General features: G+C 41.1%; 1 protein-coding gene across 1 annotated transcript in view; it reads left to right on the top strand.

The window, feature by feature from the left end:
• Dpp4 (dipeptidyl peptidase 4) overlaps nt 1-21,027 on the top strand; it is an 82,369-nt gene that overhangs the window by 21,157 nt on the left and 40,185 nt on the right. The window contains exons 3-10 of the mRNA XM_021192699.2: nt 4,076-4,171; nt 4,714-4,805; nt 5,953-6,021; nt 12,059-12,111; nt 12,219-12,291; nt 13,061-13,181; nt 17,016-17,176; nt 18,682-18,794. Of these exons, the coding sequence (XP_021048358.1) occupies nt 4,076-4,171; nt 4,714-4,805; nt 5,953-6,021; nt 12,059-12,111; nt 12,219-12,291; nt 13,061-13,181; nt 17,016-17,176; nt 18,682-18,794 (778 nt within the window). The remainder of the gene's footprint in view (nt 1-4,075; nt 4,172-4,713; nt 4,806-5,952; nt 6,022-12,058; nt 12,112-12,218; nt 12,292-13,060; nt 13,182-17,015; nt 17,177-18,681; nt 18,795-21,027) is intronic.

Raw genomic sequence — 21,027 nt, 5'->3', positions numbered from 1 at the left:
CAAACTGTGAAGCTGATAAAGGTCAAAACCTGGACTTGGCACTCGAATCTCACAGAACTCGCTTATCTAGATGTTTCCAAACTGTCTTCCAATGTATCCTGCTTATCAAAAAGCAAGAAAAAAAAAAAACAAAAAAAAAAAAAAAAAAAAAAAAAAAAAAAAAAAAAAAAAAAAAAAACCCTGAAAACAACCCACAGGGAATATTTGTTGTTCTACTTGCTCTAGTGTGGCCAGACTCTGGGACTGTTTGTGACCAGATAGAAAGTGGTTTGCATTCAGCCTCCTGAGCACCTAAGTGAACCTAACACAAGGCAAGGCTGGTGTAGGTCCCTGCGGGTGTATAGGCACCGTGAGTCATCATCCTTGATCTGCATGTAGATCCCTAAGGAATGTCAGGAGCTGAAGGGAGCCAAAGTGAGGCACAGATGAGGGGCTTAGAAAAGCTATGTGCTGATGAGAGAACAGGCTGAGCAATGCCAGAGGGGCGCTAAGAGGTAAGTGTTTAGTGGGGAAAGCAGCATGAAGGAAATAATAGCCCACTGGATACTAGGCAATCTCAAGGGACTCTGGACTCTATTATGAATTTTAATTAATTATCAATTAAAATTATTAGAACTTTAATTGATAAACAAATGTCCATACAATATAATTTAGGTAAAGTAGAGTCATGTGATTTATTACCTTGATTCATCCATTTCGCCTTTCTCAAAATCAAGAGCCAATGGCATATGTTCTGTGGTGGTGGTATCTCTTCCATTGTATACACATGTGTGCATTTACATAAACATAATTTCTTCACTTTTATGGGTATATACCGACTCTATGCCAGAAGAGAATAAGATTGTGACTGTCTATAGTTAGTATATTTCAATTTCTATAAATTTGTGGGTGTTATTTTCTTGTGCTGCTAGTGGACGAGTAGCTCTTGGTAGATGAATTTATATTTACCAAAGAAAACTTCCTTCTCAACTATTCGAGGTAGGACAGAATAGCTAGACGGACTCAGACAATTGATAGCATTAATGATCAAATCTAGTTGTGTTCTTCTTTCTGCTGTAAGAGTTTCAAAACACTTTCAGTAGCACAATACTTAGCTTCTTGTTTGAAGAAAGTTCAAAAATGGATTTGGCCCATTTTCTGTCTTCCTGCTCATAAACATCATTATTTTAGCAGCTTACAGGGACACACATAAAGTTGAACTGAAAAGCCAGTGGGCTTTGTACATCTCTTCAACCTGTCTAGCATCTATGAGCTAACTAGGAGAGTGTAGCAGTTTTATCTATGGAAGCAGAGGGTGCAATAGGCAGATATTATCAGGTTAGCTCAAAAGGAACTACTGTTAAAAACTTCATTGGAAAGGACAGTTTCTATAAGAGAATTTCCCACGGGCTTTGAAGAGTAACTGGAAAGGGCAGCGTTTACTGCCATGTTTGTGATGTGGCTGGTGCTGTGGTTAGGCGTGTCCATGCACATGAAAAACGTTTGAGAGTGTGGAGAAAAGACGTTAGGTTCTTTGTGATTAGTCTCTGGGGTGATGCGAATGAGTAACTTTACTTTGTGGTAAAGTAAATTTTTTTTTTTGTAATACTTATGTGATAAAATCTTACATTAAGTAATAAAACCTCTGCCTGTGCATGTGCGTGTGCGTGTGCGTGTGCGTGTGTGTGTGTGTGTGTGTGTGTCCTATCATCTCACTGGGCAAGTCCTGTTGTTTAAAAAGCACATGGCCTGCCTGAGAAGACCGCACAGTGAACACAGAGGCTCTTCTCACGGCGAAGATGGTTCCCTTTACAGAGGCGCTTAAGGCTAAGAGTGACATGCGTGGCCATGTGTATGAGAACACGTATCTAGAAGGCAGTTTCCATCAGTTTAGCTAAACAACAACAGTATGTTACCCAGTGGGATCTGAGACCACCTTAGTTATGAGATTTTTACCAGTTTACAGTATCAGACGTGAATTCCCTTGTGTGGAGTGGGTCTTGAATCAGACAGAATTTAGTTACCCCCCTTAACAAAAAAACTGTGCCACTGTGGTGAACTCAGGGACTTCTACCAGCTCAAATGCTAATAAGGAATGTTTTTAAGTCTTCAGCCTTAAACACAATATCTATGCCACCCCTTTGAAGGCCTAGGAAGCATTGCCAAGAGCCAGAAGATAGGGAGATGGGTTGCATAATACAGTGACACAGCTATTTCAAGCTTGAACTCACAGTAGAAAAGCTGCCTACACAAGTCTGGCCCTGCCAACAGTCAGTCAGTTCATGGATGAGAAAAGAACTCCTGGGGCCCTACCCAAACTGGCTACTGGTGGATTCTGAGAGAGGGGAGTCATACTGAGCTGTGCATCCCCTGGTTTACCCACCAGCCTGCAGTTCAGCGGTTCATATTCATGCTCACCTAGATGGCGCTCGTTACCGTTACGTGCCTTGGCTCACAAAACAAAGAAGTGAACTTGGAATGAAGAGTAGGGAAGAGTAGGAATTGACAGGGGTGAGTGTACTGTATATGTATATAAAATGTTTAAGGAACAAGTTTAATAAGTTCAGCACAAGTCGTGAAGTGATATGAGGAGCGAATTAGGGAGGGCAGAATGGAAGCCATCAGTGAAACAATTAAAGAGACAGAGAGCAAAAGCAGGTGCAGCCTTTTCAGGGAAATGGGTGAGGATGAGGGGCAGAGGTAGGAAAGATAGAGGTAGAGGCGGTGCCTGTGTTCAGTCACCTATCACATGGCGTGGCTGAGAGGGCATCAGGAGGCTGTGGACATGAGCTGAGGAGAGAATGCTGTATCAGACAATGGAGGCCGGCGAGTGCCACGCAAAGACTTTCAAATGCTCCTGGAGGTACCAAAGAAACACAGGGAGCTTCGCCAGGCTGAAAGGCATTGTGTTGGTGGTATGGAGGAGGGACAGCAATTGAGAACTTGAAGTCGCAACCCCTAGAAAACAAGTATCAACAGGTACTTGTTTCTATGTATATGGAAGTGGAAGGAAATAAAAGAAATCATAAAAAAAAATATATGATTCTAGGGACCAACAAGATGGTTCAGTGGGTAAAGGAGCTTGCAACCAGGCCAGAAGATCTGAGTTAGATCACAGATGCAGTGTAAAGGAAGGCAAGGAAGAAGAGGAAGGCAAGGTATACTCATACTTCTACTCATATTCAATGCCATGTGTGGTTTTCCTCAAGCAAACACACACACATACCAACACACACACACACACACACACACTATAACAAGAACCATGTTTTTGTTGTTATGGTTGTTATTGTTGTCCGTTGTTTAGACAGACCTTCTCTGTGTAGCCCTGGCTATTCTGGAACTCATTCTGTAGACTCGGAGATTTGCTTGCCTCTGCCTCCAGAGTACTGGGCTTAGACATGTGCCACCACTGTCCAGGGGGGGAATTTTTAAAAAATGATTTGAATTTGGGTCCCTACTAGCAGAATATAGAGCTCCACTGATTCCACCAAGTCAACTAGTGAAGAATAGTGATAGAAACCAAGATCTGAATACACCAAAGGTCTCTGAAGAACAACAGGACGTGGGATGTCCCGAAGGCCTCAGCAGAAGGCCATCTGACCCTACACCATCTCCTATATCAGTCACTGGTCTCATGTACTTATCGCCTTGAAATGCACATAGTTAAAATGAAATGAGCTCCAAGTCAAACCTAGATTTTAAAGAATTAGTACAAAAAGTGATTATGGAAACTCTCATTAATAACATTTAAATATTGGTTACAGGCTGAAATGATAATATTTTTACATGTTGTGCTAAATACAATATGCCATACAATTAAATTATCTTTGTCCTCAACTATGGCTGTTGGAAAATGCACTGATTACATTTCTGATAATATTGCTGATCTAGATATTCTCAGTGAAACTTGCTTCCATAATATTAAACACTTAAAGGAATTCTTACTACATTAGCTAATCTGAAATCTTTTAAGACATAGGTTGCATGTTGTGAGGCTTATTTTAACATTTTGTGAACAGGTATATTATTTTATCCAAACCTGAGCTACTCTACCTCACTGGATATTTTCCTCTTTTTATTTTCCTACCAACAGATGAAGCGGCAGCTGACAGCCGCAGAACGTACTCACTAGCCGACTATTTAAAGAGTACCCTTCGGGTCAAGTCCTACTCCTTGTGGTGGGTTTCAGGTAAGGCTCGTGCCTCACTGGATGGGAATGTTAGGTTCACATTCATTCTAGAGAGCTTGGGTTGCAAGAGTTTTGGTCAGTGAGAAGTTACAATCTTTCTTTTGAAGCTCTGTGCAATATTTGTTCTTGCTTAGAAGTGCACAAGGGAGCCTGGTGGTGGTGGTGCACACCTTTAATCCCAGTATTAGGAGGCAGAGGCAGGCAGAGCTCTGACTTTCAGGCGAGTCTGGTCTAGAGAATGAACCCAGGACGGCCAGGGCTACACAGAGAAACACTGTCTTGGACGATGGGGAGGGGAATGTAAAGGAGGAGACAGGGAGAAACTGAAGGGTTTCTTTGCTATATTCTGTAAAGAGTTAAATTTGCGTTGGAAGGTTGGCATTAATGATGGGCGTATAGATGAGTTTAGTACAACGTTCTTTGTTTCTGTTGGCACACAGCATGTTTAGGTGCCCTGTGTGACCTTAATTTTTAAAAAAATTAGCTCACGCACCGGTTTGATAGCAATTTGTCATACTGATCTGCCCATTTTCTCTCTTTAGATTTTGAATACCTCTACAAACAAGAGAACAATATCTTGCTGTTCAATGCTGAACATGGAAACAGCTCCATTTTCTTGGAGAACAGTACCTTTGTAGGTTTAGTTACACACTTCGTTCACGTATGGAATTCTGGGGACTGTTTCCCTTTCTTTTCCAATCATGAGGACTCCTTTCTCATCCTGGTGGACTCTGCAGCCCACGGCCCAGTGGATCTTTCTCTCCTTGACATGTTCTCCACCTTGGCTACTCTTTAGTCTCCTCTGATGATTCCTCCTCTAGCTGTGTGTTTGAATGTAAGTGTTCCTCCGGCTTTGTCTTCACGCTCTGGCCCCTTCCCTCTCCTTGGGTAAACCACATGCCCATCTATGGCTTCAGTGTTTGTCCTTGATTCTCATACATACATTAGCGCTAACTAAAGCCTGCTAGCTCCTCCACAGTTCCTGTGGGCATATGCAATGCAGCTCAGCATCCCAAACTCAACTAGATATTTTTTTTTCCCTCTTCAGTGCCCTAGTGTCTCAAGCCATCATATTTTTCTGGCTCAATTCCCAATCTTTGAAATGACCACTTGGCTCTCCAAGTCACTTCATCTGGAAATTTTACAACCTTTCACTTTCCCTCTAATTAGCTTTGCAGGTTTCTATTGATTTCTTTCCCTTCCTGTCAACTTCCTGTCACAGATTCCCATTCCGTATCTCTGTTTCTATTCTAGAGACCAGGCTGATACAAGACCGCCTCTTTTCTTTCTGGTCTCAGCCACGTGTCACCAGGGTATCTTGGGGAAAAATAAATAAATAATTAAAATAGACATAGTACTTTCATCTTCATGAACAAAACAACCCTTAGTTCATAGTTCATGACCTGTTCAGGGATTTAATGTCCTCCCACATTCCACCGTGTTGGCACAGGCATGCTGTATTAGGGTTACAGGCAACCCTCAAACATTCTAAATATGCACACTCCACTCTCTTCCATACTGGCTTCCTGCCCATGGCCTCCCTCCTGTGGGCAGAGTTCCCTCTGTCTCTAAACTATGCCTCTTCCGCCGGTCCTCCCCTCCCTGGCTTTCTAACAAGCATGGTTGCCCACCTCATACCACTGTCATTTGTGTGGGTGACTGTGTTATCTCTTTGCAACTGGTTGTCCCTAAGGCTGTATCTGTATGTGTAGGGTTCCCTCTACCCACCGATTGATCGAGAACCATTTGAACCAGTTTCCTTTCTTTCACTTGGTCAACAGGAAGGCTTTGGATACCATTCAGTATCACCTGATCGACTGTTTGCTCTCTTGGAATACAACTACGTGAAGGTAAAGGAAATGCTTTCTCATGTGATACTTTAAAATCCCACAAATATGTTATTTTTTTTAACTGACTTCAAGTATATGCATACTTAAAGATAATATCTAATAACGCCACTGACAGAAAAATTCATTCAGCATGCATCAAATATATGTTCCTTTTTAATACAAGACAAATTTACTGCATATATCTAAAGAAATATATTTGAATGATTTCAAGTACCAAAAGGCATAATTGATACTTTAGGACTATTAATGACATAGCTTAATAAGATTTATCATAGGAGTTTATGATATAACTTTAAAGTAACTTTGTGTCTGACTTGTACACACAGGATCTAGTTCTCCCTCTTTTCAGCCTATGTATGTAGTATGACCTTCAATAAGTACTTGCTTTTAAGATGTTATCGTCCTCATCTTCCAGAAGACAATCTAGACAAAGCCAAAGACTACATCCCAACTTTATTCTAGCCAATCTTGAATGGAGCTTAGCTCTAGTCACAAAGGTTCTACTGAGATCATTCAGCATCTCCCAGTCACCTATGGAACATAGAGATGAGAACAGACATTTAAAAAAAAGTTATCATCAAGTTACACATCTTCGTGGTCACCAGGCACTTTAGCTGAGCTTTTATTAGTAGTATTATTTTTGTTTTTATTTTATTTTTTGAGTTGATAACAGCTGTCAACTATAGAGACATTATTTTTTACTTTTTTTAATTAGATATTTCCCTTTCCTGGTTTCCTCTCTGAAAACCCACTATCCCCCCCACCCCCACCCCACTCCTGCTCACCAACCCACCCACTCCTGCTTCCTGACATTTGCATTCCCCTATACTGAAGCACAGAACCTGCACAGAACCAAGGACTCTCCTCCCATTGATGACCGATTAGGCCATCCTCTGCTACATATGCAGCTAGAGCTGTGAATCCCACCATGTGTTTTCTTTTGTTGGTGGTTTAGTCCCAGGGAGCTATGGGGGTACTGGTTATTTTATATTGTGTTTCCTCCTATGGGGCGGTAAACCCCTTCAGCTCCTTGGGTACTTTCTGTAGAGACATTTTTAAAAAACTATTTTATTTACTTGTGTTTCAAATTTTGTCCCCCTTCCTGGTCTCCCCTCCATCACCCCCTCCCCTCCCTCCTCCCCTTCGCCTCTAAGAGGGTGTTCCCCACCCACCCACTCCCTCCTCACCCCTCTAGCATCCCTCTTCTCTGGAGCATCAAGCCCCCACAGGACCAAGTGCCTCCCCTCCCACTGATGCCAGATAAGGCAGTCCTCTGCTACATATGTATCTGGAGCCAATTCTGGTTGGTGGCTTAGTCCCTGAGAGCTCTGCGGGTGGGGGCGTCCAATTAATCACTATTGTTATTCTTCCTATGGGGTTGCAATCCTCTTCAGCTCCTTCAGTCTTTCCCCTAACTCTCCCACTGGGGTCCTAGGGCTCAGTCCAATGGTTGGCTGTGAGTATCTGCATCTGTCTTAGTCAGGGGCTGGCAGAGCCTCTCAGAGGGCAGCCATACCAGGCTCCTGTCTGCAAGCACATCTTGGCATCAGCAATAGTGTTGGGGTTTGGTGTCTGCAGATGGGATGGATCCAGAGACCACCACACCCTTGGGATCCATCCTACCTCTATAGAGAATTTTAAAGTGGGTTGGAAGGACTGAAACTCTCTAGAGATACTCTATATGGAAGACAGAATACAAAGGTGGTGATTCCTACTCTTGATTTTTTTTTTCTCCTGGAATAATGTTGAGTGACCTTATCTATAGACCAACCCAGCTGGACTCCGGCCAAGCCAAACACTCCCTCTTCCCTTTGCCACCTCGGAATGGTGGCACCCCATCATGGTATTTACCTTGGATCTGTCACGTGGGCTTTATTTTCTCATTCTACCAAACCCATCGACTCTAAGCACATTAGATGCCTGTGTCACTTTTACATGACTCTTCTCAGTCACTGCACTTATGTACGTAACTCAGAGCTTCTTATTTCCATCCCCAAAACAAATTTAACTGAGGAAAAAAAAATTCCTGGTGCCCAGCTTTAATCTTGCCACCAATCAATCCGAGTTTCTGGGATTGACCTGTTATCAGAATTTTCTATTGGTGTCGATTATTCTAACAAGTAACTGGGGCTGCAAACTGGTGGGTGGCAGTGATGAGTGTTAAAAGCTAATCATGTATGAAGCAGGATGAGAGAACCAGGTCAGCTCACTGTTCCATCTGTATTGACAGGTGTGGTGCGGTACAGTGTTAGATGCAGCTCCCTGGCTAGCCCTAGATAATCAAAACTAGGGGTGCATGTTGTCATCCTTGATTTCATGTGCTTTCTAGACCCTTCTATCCAGTCCAGGGAGAATTCAATGTGTCTCCTTTACATTCTAATTTAGCTCAAGTACACCTATGGTAAATTAGATCCTCCAGGGGCGTCTCTCACACAGAATGAGGCAGCAGTGTCTCACAGCTCTGTAGAGCCTTTGCTGTGAGGATTTCAGTCTGTGAGCTGATGTAGCACTCTGTCCCACACTCGGCATGTTTGAGGAACACTTCCCTGCCCTGTGCTACTTCAGAGTCGCATGGCTCTTTGGTTTTCTCAAGTGTCAATCACACACCCATCCAAGAGCTGAAGCACTTGCTTTCTCCTTCTGCTGGAGTCTTCTTTCCCAGTGTTTTCTGATTTCTGTCCTCTTTCCTGGCTTGTCCTGGATCATTTTACTATGGCTCCCCATCATTCTGGCTGTCCTACAACCCTCGCTTCACTCCAGCAAATCACCTTCTTTCATTTTCTTTCTAACATTTATGCTGTTTTGATATTCCTTTACTTATTTATTGCCTGCCATATTTCTTGCCAGTTTCCTTACATTTTAGTCTCTACTGTACTGGACCACAGAGGTCCATGCCTGCTTTGTTGTAGAACACTAAATTGTTAGGTAGCTACAAACAAGGGACTATATCTCCTCTCTCTGTCTCTCTGTCTCTCTGTCTCTCTGTCTCTCTGTCTCTCTCTCTCTCTCTCTCTCTCTCTCTCTCTGCCTCTCTCTCTTCTGAGAGTATCTAATGTGTAGGTAATAGCATTAACACCTTCAAAAACAGAGAAAAACTTAATTTTATTGCATCTTCTTCTTCCAGTGTCCTTTAGATCCTGTCGCACCACATCTGCAAGCACTATTTCTAAGTTGTAAATAAAGACTAATGAGTGACTGAACACACGAGCGAATGACTAGGCATCCTGACACTGGGACGGATGCTCTCCTAGTATCTCTGCTCCCTGCTGCACACTCTGGAGATGGGACCGTGTTCTCTGTCCTATGGTGATTATGCGTGATGGTCACGGAAGCACTTCACATGGAAAACTGAAGTTAGCAAAGCAGCTTCTCTGACCTTATAGAGTGGAGACTTTCGTTTCTAGGGTGGGAGATGGCAGCCCTTACCATCTTAAACCTTTCTTGTCTTTTGCATTTCAGCTTTTATTTTACAGTGTTTCCTCTCCCATTTTCCATGGCAATCATCCACTAAGAACGCAGCTCTAGAATCTTCTTTTCCACAGGTTTCCCTCACGTTCTAGAGCTAACGGAGGACTGCATGCTTTCCTTCCCTGCCTCCGTCATAGCTCTTGGTACATTTTGTTGTGGCTTCTGTGTTGTAGTGGATGTTCCCATGTGCCCTGTTTAGTTAGGAGAACTTCAGTGGAGGCAAGTGGGGGCACCAGTGTTTATAGGCTAAGGCGATTGATAAACCTATTTTATTTTATACCTCATGAGGGTTTTGTCATGATCTCAAGATGATCTCAATCTTAGTGCTTCTAGATTCTACCACACCTTTTGGCTTTGGAAAATATTATGTTTGACGTTGCCAAGAAACAAACATGGAGTGTGTTCAGTAATCCAGGATCCAGAAAAGGAATGTATGACACATGAGAAACGGGAATTTAATGAATACGTGTTGACATGAGGGTGTCGGAGGCTGATAAACAGTAAGGTTAGGAGCCCCGACTGTGGTTCAGTTTCACTACCCGGCACCCAATTTCCTCCTTACTGACAAAGCTTGAATTTTATTACAGCTTGGTTTCTGAAACAGTACTGCATTGTTTGTACCAAACTCCAGCTATTTAGTAATAGGAAGACTTGCTTTCTTACCCATGCAACTACTCGAGAATACAAATGTGCACCCAAGGAATTTCAAAAGCATCTTTAATTTTGTTCACATACACACATAGAAGCGGTTTTTCACAACTTTGAGAGTATACTCATACACATCACATATCTCCCTCTCCGTTTTCCCTTAGTTCCCTAAAGTCTAGCATGTTTCCCTCTGTATTTTATATTAATTCATATGATGCTATGGAAATATATAGGGATCATTTCCAGTTACTGCTTACTCGATTGAAATGGAATGTGCTACCACAGAACTCCTCCTTGTAAGTCATAACTCTAATGCATTTCAAAACTAGTAGGTACTATGTTTTGGAGCAGGCTTAGTTTGCTTAAAGTAAGCAAAAAAATCCCTATATATGCCCTCATTTTCCTTTTCTGGGTCTTCTCTATAAACATCCTGCATCGACAATGGTATATCTGTGACAATGCAGGAGCAACCACTGACACATTATTAACTCAAATCTATAGTTTTACTGGGGTCATTCATGAGTTGTGGCAATATATAGCACATACACTGAGAAGTCCTGGAGATGAGAGTTCCCATCGTGGGAAGTACCCTGTCTTTTGTCTGTTCTTCCCTCCCTGCAGTCAAGCACTACTATCTCCATAGTTTTGCCTTTTCCAAGAAGCCACGTAATTATTTCAGTAACCCTTCTGAGTGCTTGATAGTTTTTAAAAACTCTGAGTGGTATCCTATCTTACCCTCAATCACAATCTGGCAATCCGTTCACCTGTTATTGAAGGATGTCTCAGCCGCTTCCACGTTGGTACAGTTCTAAGTAAAGCTGTTGTATCATTTGTCTGTAGGTTTTAAATACTAAGGGATTTGCTGATCAAGTCATTTGGATATGGAATTTTCTTTACTCTTACTCACTGATGCCATGTGCTTTTTATTAGCTGTAGGACTATTTCAAGAAAATTTTCCTTGTTTCTATGTTTTATGGTTTATTAAAAATAAAAGGTTCATAACGGGTCTCAACTTTTTAATGATTGTCAGGTCTGTTGTGGTGTCTCACGCTTTTCGTTTCTGAAACTGATTTCTTATTTCTCTGATATGTTAAGTATGTAGCAATTTTGAGTGTCTGACAGAGCCAGCATTTGACCATTGATTTTCACCATTATATGTTTTTTTTTTTTTTTTAAAGATTTATTTATTTATTATATGTAAGTACACCGTAGCTGTCTTCAGACACTCCAGAAGAGGGCGTCAGATCTTGTTACAGATGGTTATGAGCCACCATGTGGTTGCTGGGATTTGAACTCCGGACCTTCGGAAGAGCAGTCGGGTGCTCTTACCCACTGAGCCATCTCACCAGCCCCCCATTATATGTTTTTATTTCATACTGGTCTTTACTAGATTGTCTCATTGCTTTTCATTACCTTGGATTCAGCTGCTTGGTTGCTTAATACTGAAGACACACATATTAATTTTTAAATATATTTTCAGATAGCTTTAAAAATTCCAACAGTAGATATTTATATTAAGTATTCCTCATCATCACTACCTCTAACAAACTAAGAAATATTCTAAATATTTTAGAAGCTATGTGGGTGAAAGGGGAGATTTTGAAGTTTGTTTTTTTTTTTTAAACAGAAATCTTTGCTGTACACTGTGCTAGCATTAATATCACTCAACATCCAAAGGGACACCTGGGCCCACAGTAATCCTTTGGAAGGTTATTGAAGGGGGTGATGCAAAAGAGAATAAGACCTTTTTACTGGATGATTTCAAATATGGTTTCAATTCCAAAATTCTAAGAATTTAAGGAATGCTAGTACTGTTGAAATTTGCAACTTATGCAATGACCTCTTGCCATGCCTGTCATCTTGAGCAAATGGCCAGCCCATTGAAATCCCCAAAGCCTGAGATGTCTGATTTCTTTTGCAGCAATGGAGACATTCCTACACAGCTTCCTACAGCATTTATGACTTGAATAAAAGGTCAGTGACTCCCCCATCTAGACTGCTAGGCTTTTGAAATGTAATTTTAAAGGATATCTCACACAGGGTTATGATTTTGGAAATGTATCCTCTTATCTTTTCTGTAGACAGGTGATCACAGAAGAGAAGATTCCAAATAACACACAGTGGATCACATGGTCACCAGAAGGTCATAAGTTGGTCAGTACATTTCTCCTCCTGTCAGCAAAAGATTGGCCGAGTCTTGCATAGGCAGATGACACTGTCCCTAGTATTAAGTACGCATTTTGAAAGCCTTTTCACTCATTACATTAGTAATATAGGGTCATTACTCCAAACACTATTTAATTAGCCCAAAAGTAGAATTATTAAAAGTACTAGACATTGATTCTATTGTTGCTTATTCACAATAGGGGAAAATGCCTATTAAACTCTTACACTCTCCTTATCTGCTGTGCTTGAATATTTTTGAATCTCTCTTCAAAATCACTGTAGATGTATCTCCTGTTTATGGTGCTAGAAGAATGTTAGAAGCCCAAAAGAATTTAAATAACAAGATGTAATATTTTTCTGCAGTTGCACTACATTCTCCCTACTAATGTTCCAGACAAGAAACACAAGCCTAGGTGATCCTGTGTAGATGACCTGTGGGTTAGGTTGTCAAACACACACACACACACACACACACACACACACACACACACACACGTAGGTGGTCTATGGGCTAGGTCGTCTTTCACACACACACTTCATTGTTCTCATAGTGACAACTGCAAGCCTTTTTGTTTCGACATATTAAAAACTTTATTATTTTTAGGTCATTGACTATATACTTGTAATTGAAGAACAGGTTCTTAGTTAGACAGATTCTCTATGGTTATCTTCTTCATTGCATCATATTTTAAGACCCCACTATAAAACACATTGTAATGTGATTACTGATATCAATATGTTTTTCGATCTTTTTTAGGCATATGTCTGGAAGAATGATATTTACGTTAAAATTGAACCACATTTACCTAGTCTTAGGATCACATCGACAGGAGAAGAAAATGTAATATATAATGGAATTAATGACTGGGTTTATGAAGGTAAAGGCTAAACTTTTAACCAGAAATTCTATAGCTTTTAAGAATGTTTCAACATACCGTGCTAAAAACTGGGGCAGTCAGTAAGACCCAAAATGAGCTTTGTACGTAAACATTTCGTGAGATCATTTTTTAGATCTCACAGTGTCACAGAACCCTTACTTGTTCCTGGAGCAGGTTCTGCCCCCATTGTCTCACAGTCCCCTGCTTGTCTTTGGTTTCCTACCACAAAAGGCCTTTCTATGTCACTTTTCTAGCTTTACCAGGGCATGACAGCATCCAGATTAGCATCAGATGTTTCTCCAAGGAGGCCTACCTAGCCCAGAAGTTTCCAAGGAAAGTGAAATCTTCCACAATATTAAAAAGAGAGAGATAAATATTGCCTACAGTTGCCAAGTAGAAGGAAAGAAATCGCTTGTTTTAGAAAGAATATGTAATGTTCATTTGAACTAACCTGGGATGGTCTGTGATTTCCTGTTTTTAAAGAAAACAAAGATGATTAGGAAAGTTTAGTAAAAATAAGTAAAAAAAACAATACTCAAAACCTTAAAAGGGAATATTCTGGCATTTAGGATAATGAGATTTAGGAGCTATTAGGAAAACATTTTCTATGTGTTGGTTGCCAAGATAAAAGGCATTTGAGGCTATTCCAAATAACTCACAAGGGTACCTCATATTTGTTAGACAGACTCATCCTTTCTTCATCTTGTTATTTCTTAGCTTCCTGCTTAAATTTTGATTCTTAGGAGAGTCAAGTTAACTTAATGGTAGCACATGACAACAAGCAGAGATAATGTCAAGAGAAAGACAAGTTTCCATTTCCACAAGTGTTTGATTAAAACCAACAGTGAAATGACAAGTTCTTTAAATGCTGGGCATCCCAACATTGAGGGTCTTTCAGGGCCTTCAAGATGGAGCAGAAACATCCTCTTCCCAGACCCGTGGCTCTTCCTAGAGACAGCTGGCTGTTACTACAATAAGAATTTTACCAACTTAAGCTATCTCCTCTGCATAACTGTGACTGGAGGGATTTCATTTGTTATGTTCACATCTGAGTGACTGGGTGCAGGAAAATATCCTCACAGCGTTCAAAGGGCATTCCTCTAAGGATATTTCTGCCTAGAGAGAAATAGCTTCATTGTTAGAGGTAATATACTCTGCCTAAGAAATAGGTACTAATTAAAACATGGCCCCAACTATACCCCTTATCAGTGTTTGGAAGTAATTTTAAAAACAAAACCCTTATCCTAATTACAGTGATATATATATATATATATATATATATATATATATATATGCATATACATACATATATGCATATATCCTTACAAGTGTATTGTAGACAAGACTCAGTGGGTCAAAATTCTAAGATATGAGATTTGAACTCAACATATGAGGGACTTCTGCATGAAAAGTTTTGAGTTAGTGTACGAAGGCCTGAGTTCTAGTTCCTGGCTAAAACTTTTCACTTAATTTACCTCAGTTTTCCTCTCTGCAAAATGGTCTATGAGTAGATTCACTTAGGACTGTCTGTGTGGACAAAATTATATATGGTTTATAAGGTTGTGTGACATAAATATAACTTCACAATTCAAGTTTGAAGCAGTCAAAGCGAGAGCAGGCTGCCCTACCAAGGGATAGGCGTTCTGAAATGAAACTGCTGAAAAAGAGTCAAGTGTGAGCCGTATAACGTAAGATGCCAGGAGTGAACCATGTAATGTAAGATGCCAAGTGTGAGCTGTGTAATGTAAGATGCCAGGTGTGAGCTGTGTAATGTAAGATGCCAGGTGTGAGCTGTGTAATGTAAGATGCCAAGTGTGAACTATATAATGTAAGATGCCAGGTATGAACCGTGTAATGTAAGATGCCAGGTGTGAACTGTGTAATGTAAGATGCCAACTGTGAGTTGTGTAATGTAAGATGCCAGGTGTGAGCTGTGTAATGTAAGATGCCAAGTGTGAGCCATATAATGTAAGATGCCAGGTATGAACCGTGTAATGTAAGATGCCAACTATGAGTTGTGTGATGTAAAATGTCAAGTGTGAGCTATGTAGTAGTGTAAGATGCCAAGCACACTCTCCAAACTGACAGGTTAATTCTTGATTCTACTAATTGTTAGCCATGTGACTTTTCTTTATATTTTTTTTAGCCCTGTTCTGTTCAATTCACCTGCAAAATGGGTCATAATGAAGATTGCCTGGCATTATTTATGTCAACCACTATCAGTTCCTGGCACATGACATACTCATCAAATGTCAGAGACTCATAAAAATAATTGTTACATGATGTTACTGCTCTGCTTCTTATTGCTGCAATCACGATTGCTGTTATTGAAATGTGTTTTTGGAGAGCTGGAGAGATGACCCTGTGGCTTTTTTGTTACTTTTGCAAAGAACCTGAATTCTATTCCCAGCATCCACACCATTGTTTATAGCTCTAGTCCTAGCAGGACACAACATCTCTCACCACGTGGGTCCCCTTCACTCATGTTTATACTGACGTACACACAGATACATAATTTAAAACAAAAGTAAATGTATTTTCCAGCCAGTTGCAGAGAGCCTTTAATGATCCGAAGTCTGATTGGCATACATAATTTCCTAAGCTTAAGATTCTAGAGTCTATGCTTTGGTTCTTAGGTGACACCATCAAATGAAATGTAGATCGGGGCTTTCCACTGTCTACCTACATGTTTATCAGTTTTCTATCACTGTAAAAAGAAAAGTAGAAGAAAACATTTTAAAGGAGGGAAGATTTATTTTGACTCATGGTTTCAGAGACTCAGTTCTGCCTCACTTGGCCACTTGGCCACAGTGCCTTGTCTCTAGCAGTAGGACATACTGTACAAGAGGTTTTTATTTCACAGATGTAAGAAAGCAAAGAGAAAGGGCCTGAGGTCCCATTATCCCTTTCATGGTCACAATCCCAGTGACCCAAGTTCCTTTCAAGAGGACCCAAATCGTAAACTTCCTAGCCTCGCCACAGGCTGGAGGCCAATACGTTAACTACATGAGTCTCTGGTGGGAGTCCAGACCCACACCACTGCAATCTGAACCTTAAGTCCCCCGTTGATAAGGCAGATCTGAGTATTTTAGAAGCCTGAGATCAAATGTCCTGTGGACAGGTCCCCTGCTAATCTTAGTGAGGAACTGTCTCTGTCAGAGCTTGAAAAGGAGCCGTGCCTTTCTCTCCATTGGGTCTACCTTTCTTTTTTTTTTCTCTATATATCAGGGGAGGGGGTTGAGGCAGGGAACTTTCAGTTTCTAGGCTGGGCAAAAGAAATGTTTCTCTGTAGGGGTCTGTGGAATTCTCTCCATTCGAAATGCATCCTTCCGACACCTTATTTGTGCCAGAATACTAAACTTTGGGCACCATATTGGTTTGATAGTCTAGAGCTAGGCACCACCCACCAGTACCCCATGGACTCAGTGAAAACTCAGCCCAGGCAGGGAGAATACGCTGGCATGTTGACTGTTTGAAAATTAGAAAGGAAAACGAGCCTCCTGTGTGAAATTTACTTTTAGTATGTTTTGAGGCATAAATTTAGAGGATTATAAGATAAAGAAAAAATATAGAGCTTATATCCAATATTGCATACTGAAATATTCTAAAATGGTCCAATGGGTGACTTATTTTTACAATCTAGATATATCTTTGAAGATTTTATTTTTATTCATTTGTATTACTTTGATTTTGGAACCCCGGCAAATGTGAAACGGTTCATTAGTTGAACTCTACTATAATTACCAAAGCTAATGAGAACAATATTTTGAATGCCAAAGCCAATTTATCAGCTTTCTTGTAATAGAACAATTTATGTCTTTTTTTATTTTTCAGAGGAAATCTTCGGTGCCTACTCTGCACTGTGGTGGTCTCCAAACAACACTTTTCTAGCTTATGCCCAGTTTAATGACACAGGAGTGCCACTCATTGAATACTCCTTCTATTCCGATGAGTCACTGCAGTACCCCAAGACAGTGTGGATTCCATACCCAAAGGTCTGTGCTCTCGCTTAGATCGTGGTTCTGCGATTTGATGGGGGGGGGGGGTGGGGGAATGGTTGCATTTAATCCCTTCCTGCTAATGAAAATATTGTCAGTCTCTCTTCAACAGCTTTCTGTGATTTCTCTTGCTGCAGTCAACAGCATCTGGGAAATTTTAAAGTATTTTTATTATCCCAGGAAAGAGTGTGATTTAAGGTTTTGTAATTTCTCCAAAAACTCTAAGAAATGACAAGCAGAAAAAGATGGTGAAAATGATTTTGAAAGAGGTAGGGGCGGGGTAGAAAATGCTTGAATGAAGGCTAAGGGAGGCTGTAATTGAATCAGGAGCTCATCTCATTTGTAGAAGTTGGAATGAGCCCGAATTTGAAGTTGAAAAGCCTGGTTATATATCAGATTGTATTACTAATTAACAGGATACGGTGCGTGACGAGTTTCAGTGGCTCTGTTACAGGTTTGGCACTGACGTGAGTTTTGCACGTCCTACATTTGAGACAGTCGTGCCGCATCCTGGGTTTCAAGATTGTTCCCTGCTATCCACACTGTGTGTATTAAAATCAAGGATCTTTGTCAAGCAGTATAAGCCAGGAGAGGGCTTTAGAAGGGAGCCAGGAATTCTTCAGCACCATAACAAAAAACGGCCACAGCGTCGTCGTCTTCGTCGTAGTCATCTACAGGAAAAGCTAACAACGTATTTCTGCCGTAAATGATTTGGAAAAAAAAGGAGTTTTTATTTTTACCAACTCACTTAATTTGCCTTATGAAGATCTGCCATTTTAGGAAGGGAGAGGAAGTTAAAAGGAAAAAGGATCCTAAATTAAATATGGAGATGTGTTTTCAGAGAATGTTATTTTTTGATGAGTGAAACTGAGGGGGAAAAAATCTCCATAAAACAATCTCTAAAAATCATATTATTTCTAACTAATCTGTCAATAGAAGATGCATGTGTACATTTTTAAAGGGCTCAGAGACTTCTGTCGTAATATTGACTGTTGAGCCCCAACATAGTTAGCCTGAACTTGCCATAAAGGTGACACCTACTACATCAGCAAAATTGGCTCTGGCCTCAGGCTTATTTTCCTGGTGGACCAAGCCTTTGGTGCTATACAAATGAAGCCACCAAAATGTTTGTCCTGTAGAATCAGAATATATTGGCAAATGATAGAGTTGTTTTTTTTTTTTAAAAAAAAAAAGACATTTGTCCCCCCACCCCCACCCCCAGCACAAAGCACACAGATTCTGAGCAAGCAAACTGCATGATTTAAATATGAGTGTTTGGACCTTCATGTTTTATAAACACACACAGGTACATATGAATTTTTTTTTTTACCTGAACATATAAAGGATTTTTTTATTTTGATTAAATTGTTTGATGGTGTCCTATTGTTACAATTCTTTAGCCATAATTCAGATAGTTTAATGCAGCTTAAATGTATGTAATGATGAGGCTGTTTTTTTTAAACCATTATCAATTCTGTGGTTTTTCCCCCCCCCCCCCCCAGGCAGGAGCTGTGAATCCAACTGTAAAGTTCTTTATTGTAAATATAGACGCTCTCAGCTCAGACACTAGTGCGGCTTCCATCCAAATCCCTGCTCCTGCATCTGTGGCAACAGGGTAAGATGCTCCACCTGAATGCTTGGGTGTAGATCACTTTCTGCTACCTGGGTAGAACATTTCAGACACAGGTGGCAACATCGATCATAGCATCATCTTGTATCGTTGATTCTTTCTTTTGTCTGGGGACTTCCCATTGGTGTGGTTCTTGTGATGGGCATGCACAGTGAACAGGGCAGTCAGGCATCACTGGAGGAAATGGACAATAACCAGATGAACAAACAAGTACCAGTCTAAAATGCCAGGTGGCAATAAATGTGACTAAAACCACAGGACAAAGGTGAAGGTAGCTAGGCAGGGAGTTCCAGTGAGAACAAACAAGGCTAGAGTAGAACCTCTCTGTGGGGCTACTATAGGTAGAGGAAATCCAGAGTTCTATAGAAGGAATGTTCTAGAATCTCAGAGGCACCACAGGGAGAACCCAGTGAGGGAGAACAACAGTAGTGCAGGTTGAGAACCATGCAGACTTCTCTAGGCATGACAATATGCTGTCTACAGCATAATGTATCTACCACAGTTGGTGGGCCCTGCTATGACCTTAGTCCGTAGCTGACACATTTTTATTGTGAAGCTCCTGGGTGCCTCTTGGGAAACAATTCCCAAATCTGGGACTTGCTTTAGGACCTCAACAGTGGTATACAAATGATTTTTAAAAAGGACTGAATACTCTCATTTTGGATGAGCTATAATTCTTCTTCACAGATTCAGAGCCATTCAGCGAAACTGTGGGTCACATTTGGGAACACCCCCCCCCCCAATAGTTGGTTAACTCTCGAGATGTCACTTGCTTACATCATCTCAGATGGTTAAAATCCTGCTTTGCAAGCTCCATAAGACCAGGGTAATTTTTCCTATAAAAACCAGAGCATGTATAATTTTCTATGTAGCTCTTCGTTTTACTCTATTATTTATGCTGGTTTGTTTTAAGTAGCCACTACCATGGGCTGAGCACCCACTGAGTGCCAGACACAGGCTTTAACACATGAACCCTCTCACTACATACGTTATCTTAAGCAGCTCTCTTCACAACAGCTATTATGACATGTCTTCTGCACAGATAAGAGAATGAGGCCCAAAGCTTAAGGAAAAGACCTTAACCTTGGGAGGGCCTCTTCAGTCAGGCTCTTTGGAGGAAGGGGAATTATGAGAATCTTTCTCTGTGACTACAGCTGGTGCCCCCGGGGAGCCAGAGACGGCATGAGAGCAACAGTAACGCATACTGTTCTTTTCAGTGGACACCATCAAGCTTGGTGCAAATTGTGTACTACACTGATAATCCACTATCTTGGTTAGGAATTATTGTACTAATACGTTTATTCAGGCAAGGAATCTTATCTGTAAGAAATTGAAACCCATCAGTTTGTCCATGAGATTCTCCCCCCTCCCCCCACAAGATATAAAACTATACCCAAAGGTTCTAAAGCCTGTTGTTTCAACCCCCAAAACCTCTTAAGTCAACACTGATTTAAAAACCACAATTTACAAATTCAAGGTGTGCAAAAAGAGGGTGGCACTGGACCCCCTCTAGCACTTCTAATCAGGGAAGAGATACCAAACTTTCATATAGACAGCGAGGAGAATGAAGTGACTGCATCAGGTTGGCCACATTCCAAGTTGGCAGGGGTGATGGGTTTTCTATGGCCGGAGGGAATCAAAGAAAGCTTCCTGCAGAACGTGCACTAATGGGTGGCCTGGAGCAGAGAATGGGAGGGGAAGCACTGAGGTGGACTCCAAGGGACATGGGAAAGGCTGCCCAGGGACAGCCTGGATGTACGCTCTGGGACTTCTCAACCTGTAGCCAACACCTGTCTGTGGAGGCCCAGCCCAGAAAACAGTCCCAACTAGAACTACTGTAGACTTCAAAAGTGGTTACCAAACTTTTTGAAACGACCTGAAAGTCTTTATTTCGATGCAATAATCCTGTGACACTCTTCTGGAAGAAGAGATGGAAGATTGCTTCCTGTGTGGGGCAAGCCTCAATCTTGTCCCCACTCCTTCTTTGAGGTTCCTGAAAAAAAGTATAGGGGACCTAGGGAGGTCCCCAGAACTGTCAGAACTTCACTGCTCGTGATCTGGGGAATCACAGAGCAGAAAACAATTTGCTTAAATCACACAGCACGTTAACATGGGAATTAGGAATAAGGAGGACAGACACCTTTGCTTACTGAATGAAAATGAGGACATTGATGAGGAAAAGGATTATATTAACTTGAGGAAGGTGAAACAGCCCAGG

Source organism: Mus pahari, chromosome 3 (genome assembly GCF_900095145.1).
Source record: "Mus pahari chromosome 3, PAHARI_EIJ_v1.1, whole genome shotgun sequence".
Taxonomy (NCBI): domain Eukaryota; kingdom Metazoa; phylum Chordata; class Mammalia; order Rodentia; family Muridae; genus Mus; species Mus pahari.
The sequence above is the reverse complement of the archived record's forward strand: the minus strand, read 5'-3'. Positions and strand labels throughout refer to the sequence as shown.